This window comes from Hippoglossus hippoglossus, chromosome 8, assembly GCF_009819705.1.
Source record: "Hippoglossus hippoglossus isolate fHipHip1 chromosome 8, fHipHip1.pri, whole genome shotgun sequence".
Taxonomy (NCBI): domain Eukaryota; kingdom Metazoa; phylum Chordata; class Actinopteri; order Pleuronectiformes; family Pleuronectidae; genus Hippoglossus; species Hippoglossus hippoglossus.
The window spans coordinates 9998624-10010723 of record NC_047158.1 but is presented as its reverse complement, the minus strand read 5'-3'; the positions used below and the strand labels follow the sequence as shown (position 1 = coordinate 10010723).

General features: G+C 42.7%; 1 protein-coding gene across 3 annotated transcripts in view; it reads left to right on the top strand.

Moving 5' to 3' along the window:
• asic2 (acid-sensing (proton-gated) ion channel 2) overlaps positions 1-12100 on the top strand; it is a 358547-nt gene that overhangs the window by 243383 nt on the left and 103064 nt on the right. The window contains exon 1 of one of the 3 annotated variants that reach the window (XM_034593505.1): positions 9601-10436. The exons of the other annotated variants lie outside the window; for them this stretch is intronic. Coding sequence (XP_034449396.1) covers positions 9744-10436 — 693 coding nt within the window. The 5' untranslated portion in view covers positions 9601-9743. Of the gene's footprint in view, positions 1-9600; positions 10437-12100 lie in introns of those variants that run through there. 3 annotated transcript variants of the gene reach the window in all.

The following is a 12100-nucleotide window of genomic DNA, read 5'->3' as shown; positions in this document are numbered from 1 at the left end:
TATTCCCTCGTCGAAGTTTTCTTTTTTCCTTTTTTTATTATTTAGAAAATAGATTAGGACAGGTTCCTTTTACATCTAATTGGCTTTGATTCCCGGTAAAGACAATGCAACACGTAAATCTCAGTACAGCGAACAGAATCTCATTACCTTCACTGTCACTCCTGTGCATGTTGGTCCAACAGGAGCTGCTGTTGCCCTGGAAACCTTGGGTGAAACTGTCCATCTAGAGAAGTGGCAATAGAACGATGCACAAGGACGCATCTATCGAAAAGTAGTGGTTGATCAGCAACTGGATGCTGATTGAATTTTACCATCAGATCTTTTCATCAAAAGTTGCAATAAGAAACCTTCATATTCTACATTTAAATGTACATCAGTGTGATAGCAGTTAGTTTTGATGTGGTTTATGAGTTAATGCAAGTCATCAGGTAACTAAGCAACAAATTTGTATTTCTATTTATCAAACAAATCCTTATAATTTCTTCCAACAGGTGGTATTATATTATAACTAAATACAAACATGCGTGTTTTCCAAAGGACACAAAAACAGTGATGAACCCCCTACGACACACAAGGTTAACAGCAGCAACAATATCTAAATCATGTGATCACCATATATAAAACTATATGACACTCATTAGGGCAAATACCTCCAGCATATAGTCTTAATAGTCACTTTAAGTTCAATCAACCTGCACAAAATTGCACAGACTCATGGATATCAGTCCCCTGAATATGCCAGGTTATTACAAATCTAGAACCATTGGTGAAAAAACACAATCTTAAAAAATTGAAGAAAAAAATCCTGGATTTGCTCCCTTATCCAGATCCACAGCTAAATGAATGGATTATTTTCAGATCTATACCGCATATCTATATGCAATCTTGCTCACACAAAAACCAAACCAACAGCAAAAAGTGGAAAGGGGTAAAAATACAACCTCCTTGACGGAGCTAATGGGGCAAAGAACAAACTTTATATTGTAGCTGATTGTGTAACATCAGCACTGAACAACAAGTGTGTGTCAGTGGTTCATCACTGTCCCCTGGAAACATCTCCATTGTCCCGATGAATAAGTTAAACATCCCAAATCAATCGAATTAGTCCACTTTTGAAGCAAATATGATGCGTCGCTGCTGCTTCCTGTGATCAGTGTTCCAGTTGCTTACTTGGTGTTCAATAAACTAATTTGCTTGTTTCATGTTTTAAACGTAGATTGCGTGACACTGGTTTCCTGAGGTCGATCTGCTGACTGAATCGTGACCAGGGTTTTCAAAGTGATGGGATGGCCGAGGGGAGCTGTAAAGGGCAGGAGCGTGTGTGCAGAGTGTGGCTGGTGTGCTGCCAAACTGTCAGAGAGCGTTTTGGTTGCGTCAGCTGGGGGACGATTATTAGTTTAACCAGAGCGGATGTTATAATCATAGGGATGGGAATCCAGCTGGGTAATCAACACACTCATTTTTGGGTCATCATAACAAAGACACACTCGCATTTGAAATGAAGCAACGCGCATACCCCAGCTCCAGGCCCTTCGTTCACGCACCATGTTCACACACTTCTTCAGCAATGCCACCTTCTTGTTGTGATTAGTTGCTCTTAAAAAAATGTAAAAGGCCTTCTGCTCTGTGCGAGCCAGGTGTGGGGCCTGATCCACAGCAGCTGCTCCTGTTGCCTTTAAATCAAAAAGGTGGGACAGTTTGAGAAGAAGTGGAGCGGCATGGAAATGTGATCATCGGGCGTGAAGCAGGAGAATCAAAGCAACAGAAGAAACGTTGCTTTTACCTGATGCTACCACACACTGTATCTAACTATACAATTTCCCCTCTTACTCCTCCCTTCACTCTCAAAAGAGAAACTGTTGTTCAATCCTGAGTTTTATACAGCATGAATAAAAAATATGGATAAGTAACAGCTTTGAGGACAAGTGGAACAATCACCATTTTTATAGATGTTGTCGAAGAAAAGGGAACATCCACTGATTACACACATCAATGTGTGATAACAGGGAATACCACACATCGCCTCAAGTTATGTCAGCACCACTGGACTATAAGTTTCAAAATGAAAACATTTCAAAAGAGTCAGAAAGACGTGAGTTTGACCAGACTTCAAGCCCCCCCCCCTCCTCTTCTCTGTATAAGTTAAGCAGCTAAAGGCTCCTCACTGAAATCATTGATCAAAACATCAATGGCCATTGTGGGTAAACTGGCATTAGCTGCCATTTTGAAGCCATTTTGAAGCCTTGAGTTGGACATTTTGTCCAGCGCCAGCTTGGTTTTTTGAAACATAAAAATAACCATATGTCGAGGAGTGGGGGGTGGAGTGGGGGCGCGACCTGCACCCATTGGATGATGGTAGCTGACATTTAACGGCCCGATGCATATGATGCTTTATCGTCTATTGGACTCTCAATGGGCCATTATTTACAAAATGAACATCATGCTGTGTTGAAGAAGACTTGAAACTAGAAATTAAGACCCTACACTTCTTGTGAAAATGTTTACTGACGTTTTAAATCAAGTGAGATTTTCTCATAGAAACATACTTTTATTTTGCAACAAATGAAGACACCCTCCGCTGGTCATTTGAGAGACATGTTCCAGGCACTTCTGCATTGGCTTAACTTTCACAGTGTAATCTTATATACAAAAATATCAATATCACATTTATCACACGTTGTTGTGTAAATATTGCAGCATCAGCAGCTGTAGCTTTGCGTTGCCTTCAGGCACCTTCAGGCCAGCAGGACCAGAATCAGTTCACTTTAACCTCGACAGACTCAGATGAAAATGAAGTGCATTTGCTGTTCATTATTTGGAATGAGGTGATAGTCCTGAATTATATTTGTTTCTATGTTTATTGAGTTAAAACCACAATAGTTTAAATAAGGTAAAAATCCCTTACTGAAAATAGTGTTGTTTGATTTATTTTGTATACTCTTTGCAAGATCTTGTTTTAAATTATGCTATTTCATTATCCTCAAGACTATGCTTAGGTTGAAGTTTGTAGTTATATGCTTCTCTTAAACCCAAATCCCCACAGAGATCATTGAAGCTTTGTGTAATTGAATGTTATTTAATCTAAACTTGACCCTTCCTGCAAGTTGAGCCGTGTTTAGAGAACTGCTGAGTTCAGCTGCAGTGCAGACTGAGGAAGTCTCCATTCACCTCGTCTTATTAAAATAAATGCTCCTTTTAAGTACGTGCACCAGCCCCCCTGTGGTTTCTTCCCACCTCAGTGAAGGTGTTTTCCCTTCCTTCTGGAAGTGTAGTCCCACTGTAATTTAACCTCAGCACTAAATGTTCATGAGTCTTTTTTTGAATTTCCTCTCAGTCGTGTCACTTCCTGCTCCAACAGAACTAACGGGCTGACGTCAACTGTTTCTTTTCGTTCAGCGTGTGAGTCAGAGATTTAAACACAGGCGAGTCTAAAGGGCAACTTCTGCAATATCTGATTTGCAAAGGAACATTGTTTTGTTGTATTCGTCTTGTTTTCTGCCTTTTTCAGCTGCAGCTGTAGATTAACACTAGCGGTGAGAAAGGGGACTGAGAAATGAGAACTCGCTGACATTTAATAAACAGCACACTGCAATCTAATCTGTGAGAACAACTTGTTTTGCTTTGTGTCAAACGCAAAAGAAAGAACAAATACTTATGACTGATAGAAAAGGAAAATTATTTTCAGAATTCAGAAAGGGATGCTCCTTTGTATTGCAGCTTGGTTATGCCAACAGTGGATTGCATGACCATGTATAATATATAAGACATTGCCTGCTGTGACAAACACAGAGAATCATCACCCAAATCTGACGCTTTGTTTACTGCAATGGAGCTTTTTTAGCAAAATTCAGCTCTTGTTTTTGTTCTCTGGCCTTTAATCATATTAAAGCTCCTCAAGCTCATTCCAGCACCAAATCCCACTCTACACTCCCTACCCAGTTTTACCAAGTCTCACCAAACTAAAGCGTCAGACCACTTTATAGTGCGATAATATGTCTGTGTTTTGTATTCAGCTTGGTCTGCTGCACCCAAGGGCCCAAAAATGATAATGTAATGTTGTTTTAAAGGTACCATCTGCTGTTTTTTAACAGTAGTAGGGCTTTGGAGCAACTTTTTTTATGAGCATGGTCCTGCTTTCTCATCGATCGACAACTGGTAGCATTAATGCGGCAAGAAACCTTACAATGAACCACCAAAAGCAAATAAGAAGATGGCTACAGAAGCTAATAAGATTTATTTAAAATGGTGTAATAATTTACGAAGGAGAAAATGCATTCAACTGGTTTGTTGGACCTTCAGGATACACCGAAAGTGTTTCGGTGGAAAACACTGGGTGTAAACATAACCATTTGTTCACTAGAGAACTCCGTAGGGAGTGGAGGGAGGCACTGGATGGGTTACAATAGATGAAGAGTATTATTTCACTGAACTTATGAGGGTCTAGAGCAGCTTTAACCATAAAATACCTCCAAGCTAAACACACTCTCTTGTGCAGGGGCGAGAAATGTAGCAGGGACAGTTCTGCCTGCATCAGCTACATCAAACATTTTTATGGTCATGCAAAAAGTAGCAACGGGTTTAAGGTTAAACCTGGAGCAGAAAGTTAAACAATGGAATATATATCCATCACATATACTAAGTGATGATGATGGCAGTATAGAGCCATGGCTCTCGTCACAAAATGAGCGTCGCAGCACAACGTGTTCTTGTCAGTGACGGCAGCTCCGACGATGATGGACAGGCCCTGACAAACCTCCTCTGCCTCATCACAAAGGAAACCATCTCGAGATTATTCCATGAACTCTGACAGCACCTATTAGACGTAATGGCGATTAAATGAGCATCCACCACCACACCATCAATCTTTTGACTTAATCAGTGGCTACCCAGGGATTTATCCTTTCTATTCATTTAAAAGCCACTGAGTTCAAGGAGAAGGCAAAGGGTGAGGCGGCCCACGCCTTCCAGTGTAAGCTTTTTTCCCCCCCATTTGATAAGTGGGACTGCAGTCATATTAGAAGACTTAGAGAAAAGCCATTGATTGCTTTTCCTGCTATCACCGTCATTTTAAATCAGCCTGGGGTTTTGATGAATGACAGCCCACCACGAGATACACCGGTTTTATTCACCTCCCTCATCTTTCATCTACTTGCCGGAGTCACGGCCTCACCTGCGCTTCCACAGACAAGGCCAGCAAGGCGCTCGCACCCTTATGAATCATGATCAACTGTTGCCTTCCTTGTGACTGACTAGCCGAACCGCTGCCTACCCATGGAGCGTGTTTTAATCTGACATTCTCCGACACATCCTGTGCCTCGTTAATATGAATCTGTGAATGTATAATAGTGCATTATATTTGCATGCTGCTCACTCCTGACCAGTTTTCCACCATGTGTCGTTTGATCTCAGACAGTGTTGTTGAAGAAAGCATACAGGAATATTTTATAGGGAATCGCGTGCATGTCCATGTCCTTGCAGCTATAGAATGCTGTGTAATTGTATCTGATTTTTAGATTTGGTTATATCACTAATTAATCAGTGATTTCCCTTATGTTTTAGAATCGGAAATTGGATATGTTGAGCCTTTGAGCTCCTCTTTACACTGAGTGCGTAGCTGGACTGAGAAACCCTTTTTATGGCTCCAGGATAATTATTCAGCCTGTAGATCCAGGCTCTGGAAGGCTGCCTCTGATTCTGGCTGTAGGCTGTGTGTGTGTGTGTGTGTGTGTGTGTGTGTGTGTGTGTGTGTGTGTGTGTGTGTGTGTGTGTGTGTGTGTGTGTGTGTGTGTGTGTGTGTGTGTGTGTGTGTGTGTGTGTGTGTGTGTGTGTGTGTGTGTGTGTGTGTGTGTGTGTGTGTGTGTGTGTGCGCGCGCGCGCGCGCGCGTGTGTCCCTCTAAAATACAGTAAGTGTTAGAGGAAATAAGTGTGTGTGCATGCATTTGACATTTCAATCCTGCGCTCCTGTTCTTTGTATTTCGGCTGTTTATGCATTATACATGGAGGTGTTTTACTCCTTCCACATTTTCACAGTCTCTGTTTGGTTGTTTGTGGAAGACGTGTTGCATTGTGCGTGCGTGTAATGCGTGCTCATGCCGTTTTGGGTCTGTACATTAATTTCTTTTGACAGTGTGGAAGCTTTCTCGAGGCTCATGTGTGGGCTTACCCAAGTTAAAATGTCTTTTCATGACCTATTTTAAGATAAAATTCCAAAGAATCAGCAGACACTGTTGCTAAACATTCAACCAACAATGAAAAGCTACGTGTGTTGAATAATATCAAGCCCGCACGCTGAGTCGATCTTGTAGAGAATTCGGTATTCCTCTCAACCTATGTTTGAAAATTGAATGAGAATAAAGGTTATAGCTTTGGTAAGTCATGGCGTGTACACAACTGCAAAACTTATCTAATTTTCTGATAATTATTCAGAGCTACCACACTTTATCTTTCTATGAGTTTGCATTCATATTTTCGGTTTTATTCCAATTCTTTATACAGAGTCAGAGCAACTCAGTGGAGTTCAATTAAGAAATTAAAATATTTTTTTTCTTAGCGAAATACAAAATGGTCTCTGCTCTTACAGGCAGAGGCTGATGAATGCTAATATGCGAAACCTTGAATTTTATAAAACCATGCATTATAGCATCGAGTGGACCGGAGCACTCTCCCCGAGTTGGCTCAGATGCTTTTAGTTCACTCGTATTGATGAAGCCTATTTAACTTGACTGTCGGACAGAGATTTAGTTTTTTTGCGGATGTGATATTGGCAGACCATGTATGAACTAATCCTGCAGCATTAAAGCAGCCAAAAATTGTACAAAAAGTATCTCTATATGTGGTACAAAACAGAGTCCTTGCACAGATTACCTGAGAGTTGCTGTTATGAGGGGTTTTAAACTAAGGACACACTCCAAGATGGATGAATGGCTCCAAGGAAGATAAAATATGAGCAATTGTAGTTGCTGGCAATAATTTGTCTTCGCCCGTTTTCCTTCCTGTAATCTCAATCTTCTACATTTGTGTTTTGCTCATCCGTCTCTTGAAAAATTGTGAATGCTTGCCAGTTACAGCGGTTACAGGGTTTAGTGTGAGGGGGTAAAGAGGAGAGTTACACAACTGCACTAACCAGCAGCGACAATCATGGGAGTGGGGAGGCAATCAGTGCTCTCAAAAATGTCCAACTTTATCAACAACACATATAGTTGATATAGTTAAAATGTATATATGTAGAAGTCAATAGGGCCCAATCAATACCTAAAGTTTTGCAAGTAATCATGCTATTGATATTGGAGATTTTTTTTAAATCTCATCGTGGGAGCCGACATGTCTCTTTTTTATACATTACAAAAAAACTGGTATTATAGATCTGTGACAAACAATATGTGAGTGGGACATTTGACACTGTTTACAGTCAAAGTAGTTTCTTTTTTCACACAAGTCATGGTTTCTTCACACAAAACACAAACAGCGACACGGTTTGTTTGTGTTTTCCAGACGTCATTTTGGCTAAACTCTATTTATAGCTATCTGTGTATTAATAGAGATTAATAGTTACCTGGTTTACTTATTGGATTGGCTTTAGTCCAACGTAAGATAGTGAAATATGTGTCTACTAGGTGGCTAACTAATTTGTACCAGCCAGTCTCCCACACAGAATGATATACACCAGAAACATACATACCTGTTTGCTTAAAAATATCTTAATTTAACAACTAAAATGAGACTAAACTAAAGTAAATTTTAAGAAATGTATCCCGCTTGTGTCAACAAGCAAAACCTAATTCCACAAGAGGAGAGGAAAACTTGTAAACATACACAAATACTACTGTGCGCATCAAATATGAAGACAAACCTCAGAAAACTATTGAAGAATCTGTGTGACAAAAACAATGATAAAAAACTAAACTTTTAAATTTTTGTCAAAGGTATAAGTGTAAAAATTATATCAAAATAAAGAGCATGGACGAATTGAAGAGATTCAATATTTATTTATAAGTATACTCCCAGTGTAGAGCCCATGACGTGCTGTTCTTCACTGATGCACACAGATATTCTCATACATGCACCCAGCAGTTCCTCATTGCTCAGTAGCTATGTGGCTCGACAACAGCAGCGGCAGACAAACGGAGGGGGTGTGCAAAGGACGGCGCGCACAGAGAGACAAGCGCTCTCATCAGTGACAGGCTCACAGGCTGCGCGGACAGAGCTGTGGCGCAGGAGGAGGAGAAGAGGTGCAGCGGGAGGACAAGCTGCCTGAAAACCCGGAGCAAAACGCGAGAGACCACGAGAGAGGGAGGGGGAACAAAACGGAGAGAGACCACTGAGGGGAGAGAAGTCATTTGGAGCGGCGAGAGGGAGAAAGCTGGATGAAACTGACAAGGACACAGAGGGAAGAAAGCGCACAGAGAAGCCCGTCCTGACGGAGCAGAGAAGCGAGGGAGTGCGTGCACAAAGTGGAAAAGAAGACAAGAAGGAGGAGGAAGAAGAGAGGGAGCCTGACAGGAGGTCGAGCTTACGGGGCTTGACTGACACGAAAGCAAAGAGAAGGAGGAGGAGCGTGAGGGCAAGTTGATGGATTTGATTTGGTGAGTGTATTTTTAGAAGGAGGACTGAAGACAAGAGAGAAATATTGAAACTAGAGATGCTGTCTTTGAGTGGAGGAGCCAAAACTAGAGAGGAAAAAAGAAGAGAGAATTAACAGGAGACAGAGAAAAGAAGAGAGATGTTGAGATCAGAGTGTGACAGAACAGATTATCTCTGGTCTGGTTTCCCGCAGGAAACCACTGAGAGTGTATGTCCGTGTGTGCGCATCAGTGCCTCCTTCTCCATGTGAAAGTGCATTGGAGCGTGTCTCTCACTATCGCTGTGGTGCTGAAAAGGAGGTCGGCCACAAGATGAAGCCACCCTGTGATTACCTGCAGGACCTTCTAACACTGTTTAAAGCTAAGTGGGAGGAGAGACAAGGTGCAGAGTGGTGACATCTCACGGAAGTCGAGGCTTCAGAAGTGAGACTGCAGAGTGGGAGAGAAAACAAATGAACAGGGGAGACTTTTGTGAAGTCAGTTAAAGCCTCATACCGAAGAGTGAAAAGGAAGTGATTGCTGCCTCTGGCTGCCGAGCAACTCTGCAAGACAGTGAAGCCAAAGGACACACACTTAACTCAAGAGAAGAAAAACCACAGCGCAGGAACAAGGCAAGCCCTCTACTGCCAGACTGCACCCCACCAACCAGTTTCCTCCACTGTCATCTCATTATTTTAATTACCTCCCTCTCTTTCATTTGTCGTTTTTTGTCCTCTCTGCTTAGCCCTTGGTATTTTGTATTCTACCCTCCTCGCTCCCTCTCTCTTCCCCTCCCTCCTCCTCTTGCCTTTGCTCTCTCTGTCTCATCCTCTCGTGTTCACTGTCACACTAACTGCGGTGGATGCTGGAGTCACTCATGTGGAAGCCACCTTCCTTGGAGCACATTTGCCCAGCTGATTTTTTCTCCTCTCACCGCTGAGTTGGATGATTGAAGCACTCTCACATAAAGAGTCCAGGAGAGATGACCAACAAGTAGCTTTTCATCAGAGCTCCTGCACCACCAGAAGAAGAGGACTTCAAAACACACTGCTTTCGGTGAGGTTACTTCCTAGTGGGCAAACAGTGCGGTGTATTTACAGTTAAGACCGCATGGGTCATTCATTTTCATAAGGCCAAACAGATATCCTGGTGTGGATTACAGTAGTGGATTTATCCTGGAGCTACATGTGGGCCCCAGCCCCTGAGGCCTGGCTGGGAAATGAAGCCTTTCCCGCAGCTGTAGGAGCGCTGTGGGCAGCGATGGCCCTGGAGGGGCGCTGTCTCCGGCGGGGATCCCCAGCCATGATCAGAAAGGGCTGTCAGCGGCATCCTAAAAGGCCAACTCTGGCCCGGGTCACTTCTACTCTGTTGTCAAGGACACGCCTGCATGGCCTGAGGCACGTTTGTGTCCCTGGTGGCTCAGTAGGCCGCAGGGCCTTCTGGCTGCTGGCCCTCTGCACCTCCCTGGGGCTGCTTTTATCTTGGTCCTCCAACCGTCTACTTCACTGGCTTTCCTTCCCCACATACACGCGGATCCACGCCGAGTGGGCCAAAGAACTGGCCTTCCCCACGGTCACGATCTGTAACAACAACCCTATCCGCCTCTACAAGCTCACCAAGAGCGACTTGTATTTTGCCGGCCACTGGTTGGGCCTGCTGCTGGCTAACCGGACAGTGAGGCCCATGGTTCTGGACTTGCTTCAGGAGGACCGTCGGGCCTGGTTCAGGAAGCTGTCGGACTTCAGGCTCTTTCTGCCACCCAGAAACTTTGAGGGAACCAACCTGGAGTTTATGGACAGACTGAGCCACCAACTGGATGACATGCTTCTCTCGTGCAAATACAGAGGAGAGCCCTGCGGAGCTCACAACTTCTCTTCTGTAAGTCCAACCCTTTCTCTAGCGTTTTCTAGAAGCATCATGTCAACACTGTCAGCAGAAAAACACTTCACTATTTCCTCTTGTACTTTTATTTCTCTGCATGCTGTATTTACTTCCAAATACCCCGTTATTTACTCCAAGTAAAGGCTGCAAATATATTGCTTCAATTCATTATCTTTTAGGGGAGTTTTCTCCTGTGCCATACCTGTTTTAATGGCTAAGTTATAAGGCTGTAAAACATGGTATACAGGCTGTCGTTACCTCCTGTTATAGCTGACTTTCTGAGTGATAGTATAAAAAAGATAAGTAAATCTGTTGCTGCATAGTGCAATTATTATATCACTGCTTGTATAAGGCATGGAGCTTTTTCTGAAAACCGTCTGGAATATGGTGGGAACATTATCCATGGTCATAAGGTGGATGAAATGGGTAACATATGAGCTTGTGGCAAGTCACAACAACCATCCCTCCATATCAGAGAGTTTCTTTCACAGCACTGTGTAACCCCCGAGAGGAGTTTACTGCCTCTGTGTCTGATCGCTCTCATATCTGTCTTATTTTCTGTGTGGGTGGTTGTGGGTTTGGGGATTTGTGTGCCCACTCTTCCTTGTGCACTCCCTTGGCACGCCTGAACCATGGCAGATGTTTTCTCTGCGGTAAGCTGCACAAACTGAAACTGTCTTTTAAAGTTGTTTTTTTTTCACTTTGTCATTTCATTCTTGTTCTCTTCTGTGCTTTCAACTGTGGCCTCGGAATCAGAGATTGACTTAAGGAAAAATGTGAAATGGCAGGTGATAACAGTACCACCAGTGTGCAAAGGTTGGTTAGGTATCAGTTTTTTGTTCTCCTGAGTCTGCCTGAGGATGCCTTTAAAATCCAATGGAGCACATGGGCAACTGGCACGAGCAGCAGAATGTGGACAGGACACCCAACTCGAGCCTGTTTGAACTTGCCTGGAGTGGTACAGACAAAGAAATGTGGTACAGAAATGAAATTATATTCAGGTTCGGCCATGTTGGCTGGGCTTTCCGCGTGATTTTTATGCTGCTCAGGCCTGTAATCGGGGAAAACATTGGCCCTGAGTCGAGTTTGGACAAAATATATATATTAAATACAATATAAATACAAAATATAAATCCAATACCTGTCTGGCTCAGGTCAGGCTTGGTTGGTTTTCTCTGGGGGTTTGTCAGGTTAGGACAGAAAATATTCATTCAAGCCACACTCTAGCCTGCATGGAAAGCAAAACAATCTGTCATTACATTGTATTTCTGAACAGAGTCTCGCGTACTCACTCTGATGACAAAATATACACCACGCAGACCTTAGCAGAGCCTCAAATATGCTGAAGGAATAACATTGGTTTAGCTGTGTTGTGATGCAAACAGAATAATCTCAGTAGAGAACGAGACCTATTCCTACTTTATTATTTTTTCAGGCCAAGTTTAGTGGAAAATTTGGAAACGTTTGATGTTGCGACTGCTTTGTTTCCTCATTATTCACGGGGCAGGTTGTATGTCAAGGTAATGCATTCAAGAGGGTTGAATCACTTCCATAATGAGTGCTACCAGTGTGAAGTATTGTGATGAACACTCATGGAGATTTGAGTGTAATAGAATGTTTTTTCAAGCTGAATGATTTTCTGGGATTTAAACTGTCTAAAC